General features: G+C 41.7%; 1 protein-coding gene across 1 annotated transcript in view; it reads right to left on the bottom strand.

The window, feature by feature from the left end:
• larp4b (La ribonucleoprotein 4B) overlaps positions 1-23,826 on the bottom strand; it is a 116,676-nt gene that overhangs the window by 21,763 nt on the left and 71,087 nt on the right. The window contains exons 11-15 of the mRNA XM_080212633.1: positions 17,254-17,363; positions 15,000-15,251; positions 14,186-14,231; positions 4,245-4,424; positions 2,375-2,508 (exon numbers count right to left, since the gene is read on the bottom strand). Of these exons, the coding sequence (XP_080068759.1) occupies positions 2,375-2,508; positions 4,245-4,424; positions 14,186-14,231; positions 15,000-15,251; positions 17,254-17,363 (722 nt within the window). The remainder of the gene's footprint in view (positions 1-2,374; positions 2,509-4,244; positions 4,425-14,185; positions 14,232-14,999; positions 15,252-17,253; positions 17,364-23,826) is intronic.

The raw sequence follows: 23,826 nt of genomic DNA, 5'->3' as shown, positions 1-23,826 counted from the left end.
CATGGACTCAAACATAGGGAACTTCACCACCTGCAAGGTCCCTTCCAAGAGCTATACATCATCCGAACGTCAAACAATATTGCTTCACTGCCTGGCATGTCTGCCATGGATCTCCCTTCTCAACAACACTGTGGGTGCACCCACAGACGAACTGCAACAATTCAAGGTAGAAGCTCACCTTCAAGATGAATTAAGGATGGGCAAATGCTGCTTTACCAGTGACATTTAACGCATAAAAACTGATCATTAACATTGCAACTACGTGCATCAACCTGTTGAAGAGGGGTGTGCATGTGTGGGGAGAAAATGGGATTTACTGGTCTTCCCTGCGTGAAGTGCATGGCCTTTATACTGTACCTCATTGCTATCTAGCAAAATTCTGAAAATATCAGCCACTATTCACACTCGAGCTATAACCTTCGTACAAGTGGCTCCAACTATTTTGATGAGACAAGTTCTCCTTTCCAATATCAAAAAGGTGCATCAAATTGCATAATACAAAAACAAGGATAGAATATTGGAAACACTGCTTCTATATGCTGTTTGACCTAAAAATTAGTTTCAGAAGTCCAAAATCAAAATGTCAACTTTGCTGCTTTCTCCACAGATGTTGGCTGACCTGCTGAGTATTACTAGTGTGGTTCTCTGAATTCCAGTACTTAGGGGATTTTGCTTTGTATTCTGATACTACTGGACTGCTTACTGGACCATAGCTGACAGGCATTTAGGATTCATGGCACTGAGAAGATTTAAGAATTTAAAATTATAACACCATAAGAAACACAAAGCAAAAACATGTTTCATCACTATATCCCAACTGTCTGAAACTCAGGATTTAAAATATACATTTTAATATACATAATGTTGACTGCCATATAATTCAGGAACACAAAATGGTCGATTCTCCATTTTATAAAAAGTAATCGATAGTCTAAGTGAGTGGGCAAGGGTCTGGCAGATGGAGTACAAATGTTGTTAAATGGGAGGTCATCTGTCTTGGTAGGAACAACAACAAAATGGACCATTATTTAAATGGTAAAAAATTGCTACATACTGCTGTGCAGAGGGACCTGGGTGTCCTTGTGTAGGAATCTCAAGGAGTTGGTTTGCAATGGCAGCAGGTAATTAAGGCAGCAAATGGAATTTTGTCCTTCATTGCTAGAGAGATGGGAGTTTAAAAATGAGATTATGTTGCAGCTGTGTAAGGTGCTGGTGAGGCCACACCTGGAGTACCGTACAGTTTTGGTCTCCTTACTTGAGGAAGGATATAGTGGCACTGGAGGGGGTAAAGAGGAGATTCACTAGGTTGATTCCAGAGTTGAGAGGGTTGGTTTATGAAGAGAGACTGAGGCTACACTCAGTGGAATGCAGAAGAATGGAGGGGAGATCTTATAGAAGCATACTATGAAGGGAATAGATAACAGAAGCAGAGAAGTTGTTTCCACTAGCAGGTGAAACTAGAACTAGGGGACATAGCCTCAAAATAAGGGGAAGCAGGTTTAGAATTGAGTTGAGAGGGAACTTCTTCACAAAGGGTTGTGAATCTGTGGAATTCCCTGCCCAGTGAAGCAGTTGAGGCTACCTCATTGAATGTTTTTAAGGCAAGGATAGATAAATTTTTGAACAGTAAAGGAATTAAGGGTTGTGGTGAGGTGGGTAGGTAAGTGGAGCTGAGTCCACAAAATGATGAGCCATGATTATATTGAATGGTGAAGCAGGCTCGAAGGACCAGGCGGTCTACTCCTGCTCCTAGTTCTTATGTTCTTACGTAACCATAAGCTCATTGAGCATTATTCTATTTTGCTTTGGAGGAGATGGCGCAGAGGTTTCAGTAATCGACTGATAAAGCTATTTAGATTAATGTGGGAGAAAAACATGGAGAAAAAGATTAGCAAGAAAAAACTTCAAAAACCAGATTAAAAATTAATGATTCACAGTTACTACCTCTTTAAGACAAAGCTATGTCACATACACTTACACATTTACATTAAAAAGGCAACTTAAAAGTTGCAAATATACAAAAGTGGGATTATTTAAGACTATTTGAAAATAGAAATTGCAGGATGCAATTCTGATGAGTTTGAGAAACATGGCTCCATACCAAACAGATTGTCCAATTCAACAGGTATACACACTTCCAAAAAAAAAATGGACTCTGTAAAGCTAATAAATAGCATTTTAACATCATGTCCAAGCAGTTACTCTCGTATGTCACACAAGAGATCCTTGCATGTTATCAATTATTTTCTGTTGCCGTAATTTTAAATTACACCCTCAAGTCCAATTATGTTTAAAACAAGTCCAATCACATAGGTACATAAAGATACACTCATACAGATTATTAGCATCAACTATCAGAATTGAAATAACTTACCTGATTTCTGGAGAACGAGGTGGTGAAGGGGAGCCCTCAGAACTCACCGGCAGTGCAGTTGGAGGTATGGGTGGCAGTGTCTCCCGTGGTATTCCCGAAGGTATAGTGTTAGTGCTTGCATCAACATTTATACTCTAAAATAAAAATGATCAGCATTATGATTCTAGTTACTTCAATCCAAAGATTTCAATAACTGCACTTCAAATTATTGCACAAGTACTTATTGAGAACAAATCTGTACTCAATTTCCTTCTGTTAAGATTGCAAAACACAACTACCAAGTCACCAAATAGCATTCACAGACATGGAAACGTCCTAATCAGTTTGCTGTTCTATTTAAAGAATGGATACCCGAGTTAATTATATACATTTTGATTCAATGATCTGTTCGGCTCAATAGAAATATGTTTAAACATGATTTTAATTCCAATAAATTTGCACAATCTAAGTTCTCAGGAACTGGATAATGAACATTAGTGAACGTTTCAAATTAGTTCAAACAATCTGTTGACAATGTGGATTTTGGGGTATACATTGCCCATGAAACCAGATTTCTTTTCTGCTTTTCTTTTAAAACTTTATAATTACTTATGGGGCAGATGTGATCTCTGTTTAATGTCTCATTTAAAAGCAACATGTCTTTCTGTTGGAGGCAGGAAGTACAAACTTCAATGAACTACCTGACCCCGAATTCAGCTTCCTTATCCATAGTCACTCATTAGCAAGGTGCTTCCTTCCTTTTCCCCTGAGATACCTTGATGTTCTCAATTTGTTGGCGAATGACACACATCATCTCAGCTGCCCTAGTCAACTCAGTTGTGCACAAGCCATAAAATACTTGGCAAATACTGCAGGCCATGTTCTCATTACCACAATCCTCTCCAAGCTCTCAAGTGTCCCAGTGAATTGATCTGAATAAGTCTCACCCTTTATTCTCAATCCTCCAGTGGTTGTCTCTCCATCTCCATTAAGTGACGATTATGCACCAATTGCTCCTCTAGTATCAAGCTTGCCTTGCCCACAACTCCATTACTGGTAGACAATCATTTAGCCACTGGGTCTATTGATCTCGGATGTTGCTCCCTCTGCCTTGCCAATCCCACCTCAAAACACTTCAAAATCCTTTTGATTTGTGCCAATCTGTGACCCTGCCCCGAATCCATTTTCTATCCTTCCATTCAGCATCCAAAATTCCTCAGTGCGAATGGAGAATCTCAAGATGTCATAGGTTATGAATACAAAAATATAAAATTTGTGCAATGTTTCAGGGAAAGACCCAACTAAATTAATCGCCTATTGTGAAACAAAAATAGATGCATGTTGTCTTTTAGCAGTTGTTGTTCATATGTAGCTCAAGGTTGCCTTTGCTCCAAAGCTTTCCTTTCCCTTTCAGGTAACTTCTAGAAATATGATCTCTTCACACAAATAAATTTTCAGACAATTTAAGTTACCAAATACCCCTGGAGACAGGGCAGGGATGGACATTAGCAAGTTAGTTGACAGAAAAATATTTCTGGCTGTCATTAGTTCTGGAACTAGGCAGGCTACACAGCATTCCTATTGTTCACTAATTCTTACTCATCATATAGGGATCAAGGGCCCCTCAGGAGAGGTGCAAAGCATTTTCACATATCCCTAAATCTAGATTTCCTCAGAATTCTTGGGTTGAAATCATTGTGAACTGAATCATGTACCAGACTTAACCAATTTCTCATCTGGTTAGAATGCACATCATATTCAAGATCAGCAAGTGCCATATTTCACTTCAATGCAAGTTTGACCTTATAAAGTCAATTTTTGTTTTGAAATGAAATGAATGATTTGATCTAGACGTGGTGGTCTTCAAAAGTAGTACCAATTGCCATAATACCTGTAATATCTGTGCCTTCTCTTTCGGAATTACTTTGACCACATTTGATAGTCTGTTCTCAAGAACCTCTTCAGTTTTCAGGTTGCCTGCAGCTCCAGGCAAAGGAGGAAAGTTGGACAGCCCTAATTCAAAGTTAGGTGATGGTGGCTTTGGTGGAGGAGGGGACTGTGTCTGGGACCTCTGCCAAAAAAAAGCAAGTAGTTTTAAAGTCACAGTTTCCTCTCCAAACAAGGTCAAAGGCATTCAAAATTGATCTTTATGTAAATGCTCAGGAATGCACAAACCCACAATATGAGATGAAAATGAAAACAATTGGAAAATTGCAAATGGCTACTGATAACATCAAGAATGTGGTGCATCATTATAGTGTGTTTTCCCTCAAAGTATTGCACATTGTGCACAATGCTGACATGCAAACATGTTAACAAAGTTGAACAGCAAAATCAAGTTTATTGGAAAAACCAGAGGCAAATTAGAGAAACATTCATTTATGAACCACCTTTTATAATCTTAAAGCATTGTACTGCCACAAAAGTACTAATGAAGCGTAATCATTGCTGTTATGTAGTAAATGTGGCAACCAATTTGTGCATAGGATAGTCCCGTGATCAAGTCATAATAACCAGATAATCTGCTTCAGTGACACATCTGAAAAATAATTTTAAACTTCAACTCAAATCTGTATTGTGAAAATTTTCCCACTCCCTGCTTCTGGTTTAGAGAAATGTAAAAGCTACCTTGCATCAAATACATACGCCCTAGAAGGAAATTTCAGTAATCAATATGAAAATTTTCTTTGAAAATGTGACTGAACACATTAACGAAGGAAGAGCAGTAGACATGGTTTACATGGACTTCAGCAAGGCGTTTGATAAAGGTCCCCCATGCGAGACTTCTTGAGAAGGAGAGAGGGCATGGGATCCAAGGGGCTTTGGCACTGTGGATCCAGAACTGGCTTGCCTGCAGAAGGCAGAGTGTGGTTGTGGATGGGTCTTTTTCTGCATGGAGGTCGGTCACCAGTGGAGTGCCCCAGGGATCTGTTCTAGGACCCTCGCTGTTTGTCATTTTCATAAATGACCTGGATGAGGAAGTGGAGGGACGGGTTAGTAAGTTTGCTGACGATACAAAGGTTGGTGGTGTTGTGGATAGTCTGGAGGGATGTCAGAAGTTGCAGCGTGACAGATAGGATGCAAGACTGGGCGGAGAAGTGGCAGATGGACTTCAACGCGGATAAATGTTTAGTGGTCCATTTTGGCAGGACCAACGGGATGCAGGAGTACAATATCAAGGGTAGGAGTCTTAGTAGTGTTGAAGAGCAGAGGGATCTTGGGGTCTGGGTCCATAGGACTCTTAAATCGGCCTCGCAGGTGGAGGATGTGGTCAAGAAGGCGTATGGTGTACTGGCCTTCATTAATCGAGGGATTGAGTTTAGGAGTTGGGAGGTAATGCTGCAACTTTATAGGACCCTTGTCAGATCCCACTTGGAGTACTGTGCGCAGTTCTGGTCGCCTCACTACAGGAAGGATGTGGAAGCTATTGAGAGAGTGCAGAGGAGATTTACAAGGATGTTGCCAGGTTTGGGGGGGGCATGCCTTATGAAGATAGGTTGAGGGAGCTGGGTCTCTTCTCCCTGGAGAGGCGAAGGTTGAGACGCAACCTGATAGAGGTTTATAAACTGTTGAGAGGAATAGATAGGGTGGATTCTGAGGCTATTTCCCAGGGCTGAAATGATCACTACGAGAGGACACAGGTTTAAGGTGCTGGGAAGCAAGTACAGAGGAGATGCTGGGGGAAAGTTTTTCACTCAGAGGGTGGAGTGAGTGAGTGAATGAAATCGGCTGCCGGTGGTGGTAGAGGCAAACTCGCTGGGGTCTTTTAAAAGACTTCTGGATGAGTATATGGGATCTAATGGGATTGGAAGTTACAGATAGTTCTATGGCTTGGTAGGTATAGATGTGGTCGGCGCAACTTGTGGGCCGAAGGGCCTGTTTGTGCTGTAATGTTCTATGTAATTTTTTGCAGCTTCATATTAAAATGTTTGATAACAGGAGTCACAGTAAACAAAATTAACCAGACAAAAGCATGGTGGCATGAAGACCCACCAGACAGAAAAAACAAATTAGGTCTTCCAATGTAATGTTGCTCTCCAGAGCAAAAAATGGATAGTCTGCAAAGTTAAAATGAATCCCTCTAGCTAACAACTTGTATAATTTGTACTCTACGCAAAACTCAATTTGACACACAGATTTCTGGACTAAATATTAAATTCAGAATGCAAAGATTTTTAATTTCTCTTCTGCCACTAATTCTCAGTAGTGTAATTAATATTCCCATGTATATTTTTTGGAATGTAACACATTTAATGGTGTGGGTGTGGTGAATGCATAGTTCCTGGTCCTGTCTTTAATTTCCTTTCTCCTGGTAAACGCATTGCCTCTGCTCTATTTCCCTTCCTGCAGTGAAGATATTTGGCAGTACAAACTGCATTATATATATTCGAACTGTTCCTGCCAATTTGGCTTTACTTTGCTAATACATTTTGTAGCTTGCATCATCAAAGGATTGCTTCGTTTAAAAAAAAAGTAGATTTTGCATAACATTAATGAAAGGCATTGTCAGTTGTTATGCCTTATGGTCAACATTCACATTTAGATAATGTTAATTTCTTGATAGCCAATCAAGCCTGAGCAGTGCTGCTTATTCCTTTAAGCCACAAAGGAGAATTTTTCTCAATCTTTACAGTGCAGACCGCCATTTGACCCGCACCAACAACTATCCCATCCAGACTCTGTAACCCCCACATATTTACCCTGCTAACTCTCCTGACACTAAGGGGCAATTTTACATGGCCAATCCAACTAACCCACACATTTTTGGACAGTGGGAGGAAACCGGAGCACCCAGAGGAAACTCTCAGACACACAACGCGATTCACGGCTGGAATTGAACCTAGGTCCGTGGTTCTGAGGTACCATCGTGCCACCTTTTACTGGCTCAACAACTGTGGATGAGCAGTTTGAAGGCAGTGCTGAAAGAGCACTGCAAAAGGGTACATCTAGAAGTAGATTAATTGGATCTGTCACAGGAAAGGTCTAAAAAAATTGCCTTTGTGACGCTCGATTGGCAGCAACTTTAAAACAGCAGTTTTTTCCACCCCTCAAAGAAGCAACTATTGATTATGAATATAGATCAAAATCATTTAGGTTTGAATGTTTTAATGCAGTTATTAGTACATGGAATGCACATGGATAACTAAAAGAGCCAAAGAGTGAGTATGAGAGAAAACCAGCCAAAAACAATAAAGGTTTCTACTAATATATTAAAATGAAAAGAGTTGTTAAAGCAACAGTTGCTTCCTTAAAAGGCAAAACTGAGAGAAAAGGGGAAACAATGAAATGGCAGTGAATTTATATTGTATCTATTTTCAGAGTAGAAAACATAAAAAGCATCCCACTAGCAGAAATTAAGAGGCATGAGGGAATCAACACCACCAGAAGAAAAAGTACTAGTTAAACTAATCAAACTCTTAAGCCAACAAGTCTTCAGGACTAACGACCAGCCTTTGCTGGCCCCAAGAGATACTGCATTCATTAATTACAATCATCCAAAATTTTCATTTCCAAAAGTCATTCAGTCAGCTCCCAGTGCTGCAGTGATATATTAGCATGGATAAGGAACTGGGTAACTAACAGGAAGCCACCACGATAAACCGATCATTTTCAGTCGGCAAACTACAACTAATGATGGGGCCTTAACTAAGATCCAAATTAATAAACTGGATGAAGGGATGACTGTGGTCAAATTTGCAGATAATACAAAGATAGATAGGAAAGCAACCTGAAAGGAACATAAAAAGTCTGCAAGAGATATGGATAGATAAAAAATTGGATAAAAATTTGGCGGAAGGACTATTACTTACGTGGCAAAAAACTGCAGCAGGCGACGGTGCAGAGGGACCTTGGGGTCCTTGTGCATGAGTCGCAAAAACCCAGCTTGCAGGTGCAGCAGGTGGTCAGGAAGACGAATGGGATGCTGGCCTTCATAGCGAGGGGGATTGAATATAAAAGTAGGGAGGTCTTGCTGCGGCTGTATAGGGCATTGGTGAGGCCGCAGCTGGAGTACTGTGTGCAGTTTTGGGCGCCGCACCTGCGCAAAGATATTTTGGCCTTGGAGGGAGTGCAGAGGAGGTTTACTAGGCTGATACCGGAGTTGAGGGGGTTGAGCTATGAGGAGAGGCTGAATAAACTAGGCTTGTACTCGTTAGAGTTTAGAAAAATGAGGGGAGATCTCATTGAGATGTATAAGATGATGAATGGGAATGGATAGGATAGAGGTGGAGAGACTCTTCCCGCTCAAAAAAGACAGTAGGACTAGGGGGCACAGCCTCAAGATAAAGGGGGGGGGGGGGCGGTTTAGAACGGAGTTGAGGAGGAACTTCACTCAAAGGGTGGTGAATCTCTGGAATTCTCTGCCCGTTGAAGTGGTGGAGGCTGCCTCGCTAAATATTTTTAAGACGCGGGTTGATGGGTTTTTGATAAGAGAGGGGATTAAGGGTTATGGGGAGAGAGCGGGAAAGTGGAACTGAGCCACGACAGATCAGCCATGATCTTATTGAATGGCGGGGCAGGCTCGAAGGGCTAGATGGCCTACTCCTGCTCCTATTTCTTATGTTCTTATGTCTAATGTGGAATGGTTAACTAAATTGAACCCTATACTCATTGAAAGTTACAAGAAAGTTTGCACGTTCTCCCTGTCTACATGGGTTTCCTCCCACTGTCCAAAGTGGTACAAATAAGGTTGATTGGCCATGCTAAATTGCCCCTTCGTGTCAGGGGATTAGTAGAATAAATAGTGGAGGTTATAGGGACAGGGTTAGATAGGTGGGATTGTCATTGTTGCAGGCTCATAGGGATTCTATGACTCTATTCTATGAACTAGGTGGTCTTATTGAAACAAGATTCTGAGGGGACTTGATAGGGTAGATGCTGATAGGATGTTCTGTTGCATGACCATTTCTGGAACTAGTGGGTACAATTTAAAAATGAAGGGTCTCTTATTTCAGATGAGGAAGAACTTTTCCTCGAGGGTCATTAGTCTTCAGAATTCCCTGCTCTTAGGCAGTGGAGGCTGGCTGAGACACACAAATGTTTGACCTACAAGAGAGTCAAAGCTGGACTTTAAGGCCACAATCAGATGGCCAGGTGGTTATGGAAAATGAAGATGATGAACAGGAAATAAAAAGGTTCTGAATTGAAGGATCAATTTTAATAGGATAAGACAGGATCTGGCCAAAGTTAATTGGCAACAGCTACTTGTAGAAAAACTTACAGCAGTGGGATTTATTCATTCAAAAAGGAAATGAAGTAAAGGTCCTACATGTTTCTGTGAAAGTGAAGGGTGGGAACAATAAGGCAAGAGAACCCTGGATATCAAGAGATATTCAGAGTAGGATAATGAAATAAAGGGAGGCTTAATGTAAATTCCGAGGGTGCAAACCATCAGAAGCGCAGGAAGAATAAAAGTGCAAGGGATTATCAAAAAAATTAGGAGAGTGAAGAGGAGGCATGAAAATTCACTGGCGGGTAAAATAATAGAAAATCCAAAAGGTAAGAGGGTGACCAGGGAAAAAGCAAAGCCTATTAGGGACCAATGTGACAACTTGAGAGAAGCCAGAAGATGTAGGTGAGGTTTCAAGTGAATATTTTGCATCAACGTTCACTATGGAGAAGGGTGATATAGGTATAGAAATCAGGGAGGTATTGTGATTTACTTGAACAAATAAATATCGGAGGGAGGAAGTGTTAACAGTTTTGATGGGTTAAAAGTGGATAAATCCCCAGGCCCAGATAAAATGCATCCCAGGCTGCTATAAGAGGCTCTGGAGGAGATTGCAGCAGCTCTGACACTAATTTTCAAATCTTCTGACCACAGGAGAGGTGCCAAAGAACAGCTACTGTGGTACCATTATTCAAGAAAAAAAAAGCAAGAAATTGCAGGTCAGTAATTCTAACTTTAGTAGTATTGGAAAAAAACTGCAGGACAGAATTCACCTCTACCTGGGACAGCAAGGATTAAATCAAGAATAGTCAAAATTTAATTTGTTTTATCAATGTGTAGATCAGGATAGTGCAGTTGATGTCGTCTACATGGTCCCATTGGGGAAGCTGATGAAGAATGAGCAGTACAGCACAGGAACAGGTCCTTCGGCCCACCAAGCCTGTGCCGACACAGGATGCCTTTCTAAACTAAAGACGTATTGCCTCTACATGGTACATATCCCCCGATTCATGTATTTGTCAAAATGTCTCAAATATTGCTATTTAGCTGCTTTTATCACTTCCTGACACTCACCATCCTTAAAAAAATTGCCCCCATCTTCTTTAAACATTTCCCCTCATACCTCAAACCCATGTCACCTCGTAATTGACATTTCTACGCTAGGAAAGACGATAAGAACACATGAGATTGGGCAATTTGGCAAACTGAATCCAAAATTGGTTCAGTGACCAGGAGGCAGAGGGTGATGGTCAAAGGTTGTCTTTGTGACTGGAAGCCTGTGCAGGCTGAAGAACTTCAAATGAATTTTTGCAGAAATGAATGTAAAAAAAAATTAATTTAAACATTTCCAGTACAAAGAAGTGAGATCTAGACCAAGTCAAAAATTAAGTCCATGGAGGATATTATGTTCACATAAGAATATAAAAAAGAATGTCAGCAATAAGAGTGACATGTACATTACAGATATCAGAAAATGAAAACGTAAACAGCAATAAGAATTGAGAATATGACAAACAGATTTCTCCAACATAAACGTAGGGGTCTGGATACATTTTTGAAAATGTATCCGGAAAGTTAGAAACCAGAGGTTAAAAGAAGTATCCAAGTCAGATTTCCAGTGATGCAGAGGAGATGGAGGGCCAGAATTTTCAAGGAGTGAGTAGTGGTTAGTTGGACTGCTATTTCACTATTTACTTGCACTGGAATTTGGCTGCACATTTCTCACCCAGCCTTGACTCAGGACCAGGTGAGAATTGTCAAGTGCAGCACCGTCTGGGAAACTGAGTATCAAAAGGTTATTGCAGAAAATAAGAGCTCAAGACACAGGGGGTATCATACTGTGGGGAGGAAATGCTGTAGTATTTGCACTGGACTAGCAATTCTGAGATCCAGGGTAATGCTGTAGGGTTCCAGGTTCAAACCACACTACAGCACATGGCGAAATTCAATAAAAATCTAGAATTAAAAGTCTAAATGACGACAATAACAATTGTTGATTATTGTAAAAATCCATCTGGTTCACTAATATCCTTTAGAGAAGGAAATCTGCCTTCCTTGCCTGGATGTCCCTGTGCATGAATTGAAAAAGTTAAATGCAGGGATACTAAGTAATTAGGAAAGCCAGCAGAATGTTATCATTTACAGCAAGGAGATACAAAAACAAGAGTAAAGGAGGTTAAGCTTGTCATTCAGGATACTGTGCACATCTGGAGTACTGAGTGCAGTATTGATTTCATTAAGAATGTAAGAAAGGCGATTTAGAGAGTTCAACAATATTTTCGTAAGGAAGGACGTAAAGGATACAAATATATTTGAAACAGTTCAGAGGAGGTTTGCTAGACTAATACATGGAATGAGCAGGTTGCCTTATGAGGAAAGGCTGAAATTGTATCTGTTGGGAATTTAGAGGAGCAAGCAGTAACTTAAGTGAAACGTATGACAGTATTGATAGGATGGATGTGGAAAGATGTTTCTTCTTTTAGGAGAATCTAGACTGAGGGGTCACTCACTTAAAACAGATGAGAACTTTGGAACCCCTCCTCAAGCAGAGTCCTTGAATATTTTTAAGTCAGACCTAGATAGATCCTTGATGAACAAGTTGATGGAAGATTCAGGGGTAGGTGGGAATGAGGAGTTTTAATCAGATAAGCCATGATTTCTTCAATTGTGGAGCAGGCTTGACAGGCTGAATGGCCTACTTCTGCCCCTAATTCAAATGCCGGTCATCGAGAGTCAGCACGAGTTATCTAGGAGTGGTTTCAATTCTAACTTTTCTGGTAAGACAGTCAGTACCATCCAAAGTCTCAGAATTAAACCAGAGGTTCCTGATGCAAGGCAATTACCCATTAGTAGTCTGTATTCATGTCATCTTTGCTTGAGGACAGAGGATTGGCGGGGCAGGCTCAAGGGGCTAGATGGCCTACTCCTGCTCCTATTTCTTATGTAGAGCAGAGGTGGTTTGTTCAGTTGAACAATAACCAAGAACACTGCAGTACTGACGACAGCAAAACAAAGTGCGACCAATATCTTCACAAAGGGAGAAAGAATACGTACACTAGAACAGTGTTACCTTAATTTGCATTTAGATAGCACCTGCAATGTAAAAAACACCAAGGCATTGCATATAAAAACTGTAATTAGACAAAAATGGAGCAGTGTCAAAAAGTATACATTAGAAGGTGCGACAGGTAATTTTAACGTGGATCCTAAATTTTTAAAAGGATATAGAGTTAACTACATAGAGAAAGAGTTAAAAATTCCAGACTGTGGGACCAAAACAGATTGAAGGCACAGCTGCCCATGCTGAGACAGAGATAAACGAGAAAGTATTATAAAACAGTCGAAACAACAAATCACACTTTGCTCCGAAGTGGATGTAACATCTGGGTATGATAATGACATTAACAATTGCACTGACTAATAAATCAAATTAGGGATTCAAATTAGGGATTCAAATCCGAGCATAGTAACTGAAGAAAGAATGCGTGATTAATCTTATAATTTCCGGGGTAATAACAGGAAGCAGCCACGAAAAACCACAAGGCTTGTAAGAACCAATTTACTCAAGCCCTTCATTTCTCCTACTGGACCCATCATTCCAGTCCCATATTGCAGGTTCAACACTTTCAAGTAGCCTGGAGAAACAATGATGTGGAGATGCTGGTGTTAGACTGAGATAAACACAGTAAGTAGTCTCAACACCAGGTTAAAGTCCAACAGGTTTATTTGGCAGCACAAACTTTCGGAATCTCAGGCTTCTTCATCAGCTGAGTGAGGACTTGTGTTCACAAATAGGGCATCTACAGACACAAACTCAATTTACAAGATAATGATTGGAATGCAGGTCTTTACAGATAATCAAGTCTTAAAAAGGTACAGGCGATGTGCACGGAGGGCCAACCACAGATTAAAGAGATGTGTATTGTCTCCAGCCAGGACAGTTAGAGAGATTTTGCAAGCCCAGGCAAGTCATGGGGGTTGCAGGTAGTGTGACATGAACCCAAGGTCTCGGTTGAGGCCATCATCACACGTGCAGAACTTGACTATCAGTTTCTGCTCAGGGATTCTGCGTGTGTCGGGAAGACTGCCTTGGGGAATGCTTACCCGGCTACATGTAGCAGTGATTCGGGCAGCACGGTAGCACAGCTATTAGCACTGCTGCTTCGCAGCTCCAGGGACCTGGGTTTGATTCCCAGCTTAGGTCACTGCCTAGCTGACATTTACACATTCTCCTCATTTCTGCCTGGGTTTCCTCCAGGCGCTCCAGTTTCCTCCCACAGTCCTAAGGTGTGCAGGTTAGGTTGATTGGCCAGGCTAAGATTGTCTCTGTCCTGAGATGTGTAAGTTAGAGGGATTAGTGGGCAAAATACGTAGGGATATGGGGATAGGGCCCAGATGGGATTGCGGTCAGAGCAGACTCAATGGGCCAAATGGCCTCCTTCTGGACTGTAGGGTTTCTGTGATTCTATGAAAACACATTGGAAACAATACGAATGTTCTCAAATCACTGGAACTGCTTTCACTCCTTTTAAGTTCAGCCTATGTTTTGGATGGGATAGTTGAGTTACTCTACAACACCAACCAGCACCCTTTTATATAATGCTCCACCATATTAAACCTCTATGACAGTCAATATTTAAAATGTCAAGATTAAAATTTCATACCATAAATTTATCTTCCCTTTTCTTCCTGTATCCATATGAATTCTTTCTGGATAAAAAAATAAAATTCCATCAGGACTGATGTAGATCACCACCTCCTACATGTTTTTCATATCTTCCATACATCAGAACATGAATGGTCAATCTTTAAGGTATGCTTTGTTTGACAGAGCAAGTTATTTTTGCCTAGATTCCTTGACCCATCCCATTGTAGTTCAGGAATTTCAAAATGACTCAAATTTACTCTGGAAATTTCATATTTACACAGTTTTTGATTGGGGGGGGGGGGGGGGGGGGGGGCGCGGAGAACAGGGAAAGAGAAAACAGGGATGAAAAGGCAAGCTAAGATATGACAGCAGGAAGCCACAAGCTGATCAGCAAGAAATTCAGATTTTGTTGTAGGGCGGCACAGCAGTTAGCACTGCTGCCTCACAGAACCAGGGACCTGGATGTGGTTCCCAGCTTAGGTCACTGTCTGTGTGGAGCTTGCACATTCTCCATGTCTAGTGGGTTTCCTCCGGGCGCTCCAGTTTCCTACCACAGTCCAAAGATGCGCGGGTTACTTTGTTTGATAATTGTCCCTTAGTGTCGGGGGATTAGCAGAGTAAATACATGCGGTCACAGGGACAGGGCCTGGGTGATATTGTTGTTGGTGCAGGCTTGATATGGTGAGGAAGGAGGCCATTCAGCCTAAGGATTCTATGATTCTGTTCTACGATAATTGCATCTCCTTTAGCTAAACATCTCAAGATATCTCACAAACGTGAAGTGAGTCGATTCTTGTTGTTACGTTCTTATATCAGTTGTTCAGACTCACCTTCCTCGGCCCATGCTGGGTGATGAATCAGCATTGATTTGCTCTGACCTTCCGATCCCAAAATCTCTCTTATTATAACCTGCATTGCTATGGATCCGTGTCCTGTTGGGTCCAGCTGGTCGCATCTGAGGGCTTCGAACACCATTCAGCAGACGATCTGTAGAAAAATTAAATATCGTTGGGCTCTCCAACAGTCCTGGTCCACGATCTGTATTCGGCAACGTAGGGCGTAGATGAGATTTGCTATGGTTCCTATGGAAAATGCAAAGTAGAAGACTAATTACTTAAGTAGCATAGATAGGGGCAACATAACCAGTTACACGGAGGTTTAAAAATTTGGAAAACAAAACATTCAAAGTTAGCATTACTGCCTCAGCATCCTGGGTTCAATTCCTGGCTTGGGTCACTGTGCAGAGTCTGCACATTCTCCCTGTGTCTGCGTGGGTTTTCTCTGGGTGCTCTGGTTTCCTCCCACAGTCTGGCTGCTTGGATGCATTGGCCACGTTAAGTCCCTCCTCAGAGTACCTGAACAGGCACCACAGTGTGGCAACTCGGAAATTTTCACAATAACTTCATAGCAGTGTAAATGTAAGCCTACTTGTGACAGTAGTAAATAAACTTTAAACTTAAGATGCAAGTAATCTTGTTGTCAAACTAATTTTGGAAATATTACAAATGAGGATTGGTAGGCAGTGCAAAACTGAAGAATCAAGAGGATGTCTGACAAAATGATTGGTGCTTTATGAGAGATGTTGCACTAGATTAACATGCTTTCCATACAACATCAGGTCCTAGCATGGGCTAATCAATACAAAGACAAGTTGGGTTAGGGTCACTAATACTGATGATTCAGACTACCTCTCTTCTGTATGTATTACTGCTTGCAGCAGAATGAAACAGCCCATTGCTTTAATGCTGGAACATATGTGCCTTTTCTCATATACCCAAAGGCCATATTCTTTCTGACTTGTAGCAATAGTTTGGCCATTTGTGAAGTCAAAGCAATGATGCAATTACACAAATGAAATGAATTATCACTTTTGTAATATATCACAGTTAAATCCAAAAACCTCCATGGTTTGAGGTATTTTTATTCCATGCTGTTCCAACTATCAAAATGACATTAAGTAATCGTCCTCATGTTCTCCAGATACAGCCCAAATAAGGGGGAGAATAAAGCTGCACTTGGGAAATTTATTCCCGAGGTTAAGTAGCCAGAGTTCGAACATTTTACACACCCATTAGTAGACAGAATACCCAAAACAAACCAATATAGTCACTTTAACTCTAACAAAAAAGGGACACAGATCTTTCAGGTTTCACAAAAACCTCAAACTAAAAACTTCAATAATTAACATAGGAGACAGTATTCGGCAGGCAAAAAGAATCAAAATATTCTTCCCTAGGCTGACTGAGGAATTTGCACATCGGAGTGTGGGAGGAAATTGGAGCACCTGGAGGCAACACAGGCACATGGGGGGAACCAAAGATGTGCAGGTTAGGTTGATTGGCAATGCTAAATTGCCCCTTAATGTCCCAGATGTGTAGGATAGATGGTTAAGAGTAGGAAATACATGGGGTTACAGGGATGGTGTGGGCAGAGGGCATGGGTAAGATGTTCTGTCAGACCTCTTCTGCACTGTAGGAATTTTACAGATCTACAACAATGACTTGGATATCAAATACTTTGGCAACACAAATGAGGGAAGAGCAATGGAAACGAAACAGATAGAAAGCCTTGCAGAATGGTTTGTACTGGTTAGCCATTTTGGAAAAGGAAATTTAACACCTCAGAAAATTGAAACAATGCTGTTTGGTCAGAAAATCCTGCAACATAACTAAAATTGAGGCACAGTGCAGCTGGAAATAGTTGTGGATTGTTTTGAACATGTAGGGATTGCTTCAAGCCTTGGAACAAATAAAATGCTCAGATGTCCATCCAGACTAACAACAAATCCATCTGCAGAAACAATAAGGCTTCACAAAAAAGGTACAGGCATTGGAAAAAGTTCTCAAGTGTGAAGGAGCTGAGGTTTAAGAAAAAAGATACATTCATAACATTCAAGCTACTGCATAGTGCTGCGCTGATCTCGTCATTTCTTGTCCAAGCAACCTTCATCCTTAATTCTTCACTCCTTGGAAGGCAGTTGGAAACAAAATCCAATCCTTCAGCAATATTTGGAATTAAATAAAAAGTAAATCTAGATTCTGCTTTAAATAAATAAAAAAAGTCAACTTCCAAAAGAAATCTTACCTGTTTCTTGGATTATATTGTCTGAGCGAGGTCAAAGGGGCGGTAGCAGATTTGAAGTTTGGAGCTGCAGTAAATCCATTTATGAAACCAGCATTTGGGAATGGAGATACCTAAAAAAAATTTAAATTATGCTCCAATATGTATGCATGAGTAATGTTTTAGTACATAAAAATCTCAGTTCAAGTGTTGAAATGAAAAATCCAATGTTATGCTTATTCTATAATTGTGAAATGCAGAAGGAACATTCCATAATTAAACCAATTCCTGCACAGGTTCAATTGTAACAAAGCATCAAAAGGTGGAATCCTAATCAAATTAGGTCATTCAGACCAAGTGAATTTCCAAGTTATGCCATTACTAAGATAAAGATGTTGCTATTCTTGATCTTCAAAGACGTGGATTCAAATTTATAGTCAGAAAACACTTGCACTTATAGAATTAAACAGCGCAGAAGAGGCCCTTCAGTCCATTGAGTCCGCACCAACACATTAGAAACACCTGAACTCCCACCTAATCCCATCTGCAGGCACTTGGCCCATAGCCCTGAATGTTATGATGTGCTATGGGAATAATAGGACACTTTCGAGCTTCATCTAAAATGATGTGGTTTTGAGACTATAGGGCATACTACAAATATATTTGTAGGTACGAGCAATCCAGGGAATAGAACTTGTTTGGATTTTCCAAAAAATTTGAGCACAATACTTTGAATAAACGAGGTGCCTTGCCAGCTTAATAAAAAATGGTTTTAAATGAACTTATACTGAGATAGCAATTAGCAGTATCCAACAAGAATGTGCTTTTCTTCAATATTAATTTACATGATGCAGGTGTCGCTGACTGGACCAACATTTATTGTCAATTCCTAAAAGTCCTCCATCTCAGAGCATCAATTCTGAACAACAACACTGTGGATCTGGAGCCACATGTAGATTAGAGCAGCTAAGGATGGCAGATTTCCTAAGGACAAGTGAACAAGGTGTGTTTTTGCAACAGTGGTTTCAAGGCAATTATTAGACTTAATTCCAGATATTTTTATTAAATTCAAATTTCGCCACCTGGCCTGGTGGGATTTGAACTCGGGTCCTCAGATCTGGACTATTATTTAAGTGACAATACAATTCATGACTGTTTAGACCATTACTATTACAAATTGTTTTACACTGCATTATTTACAAGGCTTGCAAGAAAAATATGGCAATAATCATTGGTGATTTTAATCTACATGTAGATTGGACAAATCAGGTTGACAAAAGGAGCCTGTGAGGCATGTTTGTTGAGTGCTTTCAGCACATTAAAATTAACCAGCCAGTTGGCCATTGTAGGCCGGGTCACGTGCACGGGACAAGATTAGTAACATTTATTGGAAAGGGGGAAGAGAACTAAAAGTAGCAAAGTTTTGTTGCAGTTGGACAGGGTGTTGGTGAAACTTCATTTGGAATACTGTGTATAGTTTTGATCTGAAGGAAGGATATGGGTGCATTAGCAGTTCAAAGAAGGTTCACTCAACTGAATGCCTAGAATGAAGCGCTATTTAGCAAGGAAAGGTTGGGCCTGTGGCAGTGGAGTCAAGAATTAAAGAAACACAAGATCCTGAAGGGACACAAGGGCAGTTGCTGAAAGGAGGTTTCCCTTTGCCTAGAACTAGGGGACAGAGTTTAGGAATAACTGTTTCTTTTGAGACAGACAAGAAGAAACCTGAGAATGTTGAATTCTCTTCCCCAGACAATAAGTGAAGCAGGGTTTTTGAATTAGAATTAGACTGACTCCCTTGTATTACCGAGGGAGAGAATTTAGAGTTGAGGGCACAGTCAGATCAACCACAATCTTATTAAATGATGGAGCAGTCTAGAGTGGACAAATGGCCTACTCCTGCTCCTAGTTCATATGGGTAGATGTTAATATTTCTTTCACAGGACATTGATATTGCTGATTAAGCTAGCATTTTTATTGCCTGGAAGTAGTGAGCCTCTTCCTTTAAAAATTTATATTTTAGTCACAAGTAAGGCTTACATTAACACTGCAATGAAATGACTGTGAAATTCCCCTAGTCGCCACAGTCTGATGTCTTTTCACAAGAACATAAGAAATAGGAGCAGGAGTAGGCCACCTAGCCCTTCGAGCCTGCCCCGCCATTCAATAAGATCATGGCTGATCTGAAGTGACTCAGTTCCACTTTCCCGCTTTCTCCCCATAACCCTTAATTCCCTTGCCTACCAAAAACCTATCTACCCGCATCTTAAATATATTTAGCAAGATAGCTTCCACCACTTCAACGGGCAGAGAATTCCAGAGATTCACCACCCTTTGAGTGAAGAGGTTCCTCCTCAACTCTGTTCTAAACTGCTCCCCTCTTATCTTAAGGCTGTGCCCTCTAGTCCTGCTGTCCCTTCTGAGCGGGAAGAACCTCTCCACCTCTACCCGATCCATCCCCTTCATCACCTTATATGTCTCAATAAGATCCCCCCCATCCTTCTAAACTCCAATGAGTACAAGCCCAGTCTATTCAGCGCCTCTTCATAGCTCAACCCCCTCAACTCCGGTATCAGCCTAGTAAACCTCTTCTGCACTCCCTCCAAGGCCAATATATCCTTGCGCAAGTGCAGCTACTAAAACTGCACACAGTACTCCAGCTGCAGCCTCACCAGTGCCCTGTACAGTTGCAGCAAGACCTCCCTACTTTTATATTCTATCCCCCTCACTATGAAGGCCAGAATCCCATTTGCCTTCCTGACCACCTGCTGCACCTGTAGGCTGGGTTTTTGCAACTCATGCACAAGGACCCCCAGGTCCCTCTGCATCGTAGCATGCTGCAGCTTTTCACCCTTTAAATAGTCCTTCCTACTATTATTCCTGCCAAAGTGGATAACCTCACACTTGCCAACATTGTATTCCATCTGCCAGGTCCTCACCCACTCGCTCAGCCTATCTAGATCCCTCTGCAGACTTTCTACACCCTCCGCACAACTTGCTTTTCCACTCATCTTTGTGTCATCAGCAAATTTCGACACCTTACACTCAGCTCCCTCCTCCAGATCATCTACATAAATGGTAAATAGCTGAGGCCCCAGCACCGATCCCTGGGGCACTCCACTAGTCACCAATCCGAATAGCACCCATTGACACCTACTGTCTGCCTCCTATTTGACAGCCAATCCTCTATCCACGCTAACACCTTACCCCAACTCCATGCCCCCTAACCTTCTGTAACAACCTTTTGTGCGGCACCTTATCAAACGCCTTCTGAAAAATCGAGAAACACCACATCCACCGGTTCCCCTCCGTCCACCACACTAGACACATCCTCATAGAATTCCACTAAATACATCAGACGCGACTTCCCCTGAACGAATCCGTGCTGCTTCTGCTCTATCAGACAATTCTTCTCAAGATGCCTCGCTATTTCTTCTTTGATGACAGATTCAAGCATTTTTCCAACAACAGACATTAAACTAACCAGCCTATAATTCCCTGCCTTTTGCCTGCTACCTTTTTTAAACAGCGGCGCAACATTAGCCATTTTCCAATCTTCCGGCACTTCCCCGGAATCCAGCAAGGTTTGGAAAATAATCACTAAGGCATCCACTATCACCTCTGCCATTTCCTTCAGAACCCTGGGATGCATGCCATCTGGTCCTGGGGACTTGTCCACCATCAGTCCCACTAGTCTGTCGAGCACTACCTCTCTAGTGACATGATCTCATTCAGGCCCTCAACTCCTACCATCCTTCTATCTTTAATACCTGACAAACTATTCACGTCCTCCTCCGTGAAGACCGAGGCAAAAAACTTATTCAACTTTGTGTCGATGCACCCAACCAGCGCATCTTTCAGATTGTGGGAGGATACCAGAGCACCCAAGAGGAAACCCCTACAGACATGGGGAGAAGGTGCAAACTCCACACAGACAGTGACCCAAGCCAGGTATCAAACCTGGTTCCCTGACACTGTGAAGCAGCATTACTAACCACTGTGCTACCATATTGCCCTTCTTGCAATCACTGAAGTCCAGGTAGTGTAGATACACCCACAGGGGGAGGGAATTCCCAAATTTTGAACTAGCAACAGTGATATTGTTCAAAGTCAGGATGGTGAGTCGCTTGAAGAGGAGCTTGATGCATCCGCTGCCCTTGTCCTTCTTGGTAATAGAGTTCACTGGTTTGGAAGCTGTCAAAGGAGCCGTGGTGAGTTCCTGCAGTACATTTTTTTAAATGATACACACTGCTGCCATTATGTATCGGTAGGGGAGGGAGAGGATGTTGAAGGTGGACAGGATACCAATCAAGCATGCTTTGTCCTGGATGGTTTTGAGTTTCAAGTGTTTTTTGGAGAGTATTCTATCACACCGTTGACTTGTGTCTTGTAGATGGTAGGCAGGCTTGGGAGTCAGGAGAAGTGTTACTCTGCACAGGATTCCTAGCCTCTGACCTATTCTTGCACTACAGTATTTATATGGCTGGCCCAGTTCAGTTTCCGGTCATTAACAACATTTTGGGTGTTACCATTGGGGAATTCAGCATTAGTAATGCCACAATGTCACAGGTAGATGGTTGTTTCCCACAAGTGCTACTTGCCACTGTCCAGCCCAACCCTGGCTGTTGCCCAGATCTTGCTGCATATGGACAGCTTCAGTAACAGAAGTTGAGAATTGTGTTGCACCTTATACAGGGAACACCCCCACTTTTGCCTGTATGATCGCAGGAAGGTGAATGATGGAGCAGCTGAAAATGGTTGAGAGATATCAAGAGTTAACACCACATGCAACTAAGAACTTGAGTTGATTTCAAAATGACAAGCTTAAGACATCTGTGATTAACGAATTTACCCTTTAACAGTTCTTCTTCAACATAACAATATTACGACCTCAGATACGGTTAAACTAACGAGAACAAAGGGTATCTTGTGATTAGGTATATTGTATCATAATATTGTAAAAGCTCTATAAAAGGGAGACTGTCCCATTGTTCAGCACGTCTTTGTTACCTAACTCCCAGCACTGAATGGAAGTTATGTAGCAAAGGTTTACTAGCTTGCACATGTAAGAAGAGTAAAGAACTTTTGAAATCAGACAATAATTGGTGTTTGCCTATGAATCAAGGACGGAAGAGTCTCGCGAAAAACGAAAACAGTTGGGTCTAGGACACCACCTTGAGGGACTCTTGCAATGAAATGCCAGAATTGAGGTGATTGACCAACAACGACAACCTTTGGTCTCAGTACTGCTCCAACCAGTGGATGGTTTGTCCTGATTCTGATTGATTCCAGCTTTGTTAGGGTTCCTTAAAATGATAAGTGGTCAAAGTGCCTTGATGTCAAGGGCAGTCACTCAGGCCTCTAGCGTTCAGCTCTTTTGTCCATGTTTGAACCAAAGCTGTAATGAGGCCAGGAGCTGAATGGCGTTGCCAGAACTCAAACTGAGCACCTACGAGCAGGTAATTGCTGACTAAGTGCTGCTTGATAGGATGATCCCTTCCATCACTTTGATGAACAGTAGACTAATGGGGTGGTAATTGGCAGGTTAGATTCCACATTGCTGGCAAGATACCATGTAAACGCGCCTAGTTTGGGGGCGTTTAAGAGATCCGTGGATAGGTTTATGGATGAAAAGGGATTGGTTTAGGTTAGAGGGTCATTGTTTTTTAACTGGTCGGTGCAACATCGTGGGCCGAAGGGCCTGTTCTGCGCTGTAATGTTCGATGTTCTATACCAGTGTTGCAGTTCCAGTGGAATGGCTTGGCTCAGGGCAGAGTTCTAAAAGACAGGTTTTCAATAACATTGCAGGAATATTGTCAGAGCCTATAGTCTTTGCAGTATCCAATGCCTTCAGCCATTTCTTAAAACCACGTGGAATGAATTAAATTAGCTGAAGACTTGCATCTGAGATATTGGGGACCTGAGGAGGCAGAGATGGATCATGCATTCAGCACTTCTGGCGAAAGATTGTTGCAAATTCTTCAAACTTACGCAAGAACATAAGAAATAGGAACAGGAGTAGGCTATCTCCTTCGAGCCCGCCCCGCCATTCAACAAGATCATGGCTGATCTGAAGTGGCTCAGTTCCACTTTCTCCCCAAAACCCTTAACTCCCTTGTCTATCAAAAACCTATCTACCTGTGACTTAGATATATTTAGGGAGGTAGCCTCCACCACGTCAATGGGCAGAGAATTCCAGAGATTCACCACCCTTTGAGTGAAGAAGTTTCTCCTCAACTCTGATCTAAACTGTCCCCCCCTTATCTTGAGGCTGTGTCCTCTAGTCCTGCTATCCTTTCTGAGCAGGAAGAATCTCTCTACCTCTACCCTATCCATCCCCTTCATTATACGTCTCTATAAGATTTCCCCCCTCATCCTTCTAAACTCCGAGTACAGACCCAGTCTATTTAGTCTCTCTTCATAGTCCAACCCCCTCATCTCCAGTCTCAGCCTAGTGAACCTCTGCACTCCCTCCAAGGGCAATATATCCTTGTGCAAGTGCGGCGACCAAAACTGCACACAGTACTCCAGCTGCGGCCTCACCAGTACCCTGTACAGTTGCAGCAAGACCTCCCTACTTTTATATTCTATCCCCCTCGC

This window comes from Carcharhinus amblyrhynchos, chromosome 2 (assembly GCF_965287045.1).
Source record: "Carcharhinus amblyrhynchos chromosome 2, sCarAmb.v2.hapA, whole genome shotgun sequence".
Classification (NCBI taxonomy): Eukaryota; Metazoa; Chordata; class Chondrichthyes; order Carcharhiniformes; family Carcharhinidae; genus Carcharhinus; species Carcharhinus amblyrhynchos.
Note: the sequence above shows the minus strand (reverse complement) of the source record. Positions and strands in the feature narration are given on the sequence as shown.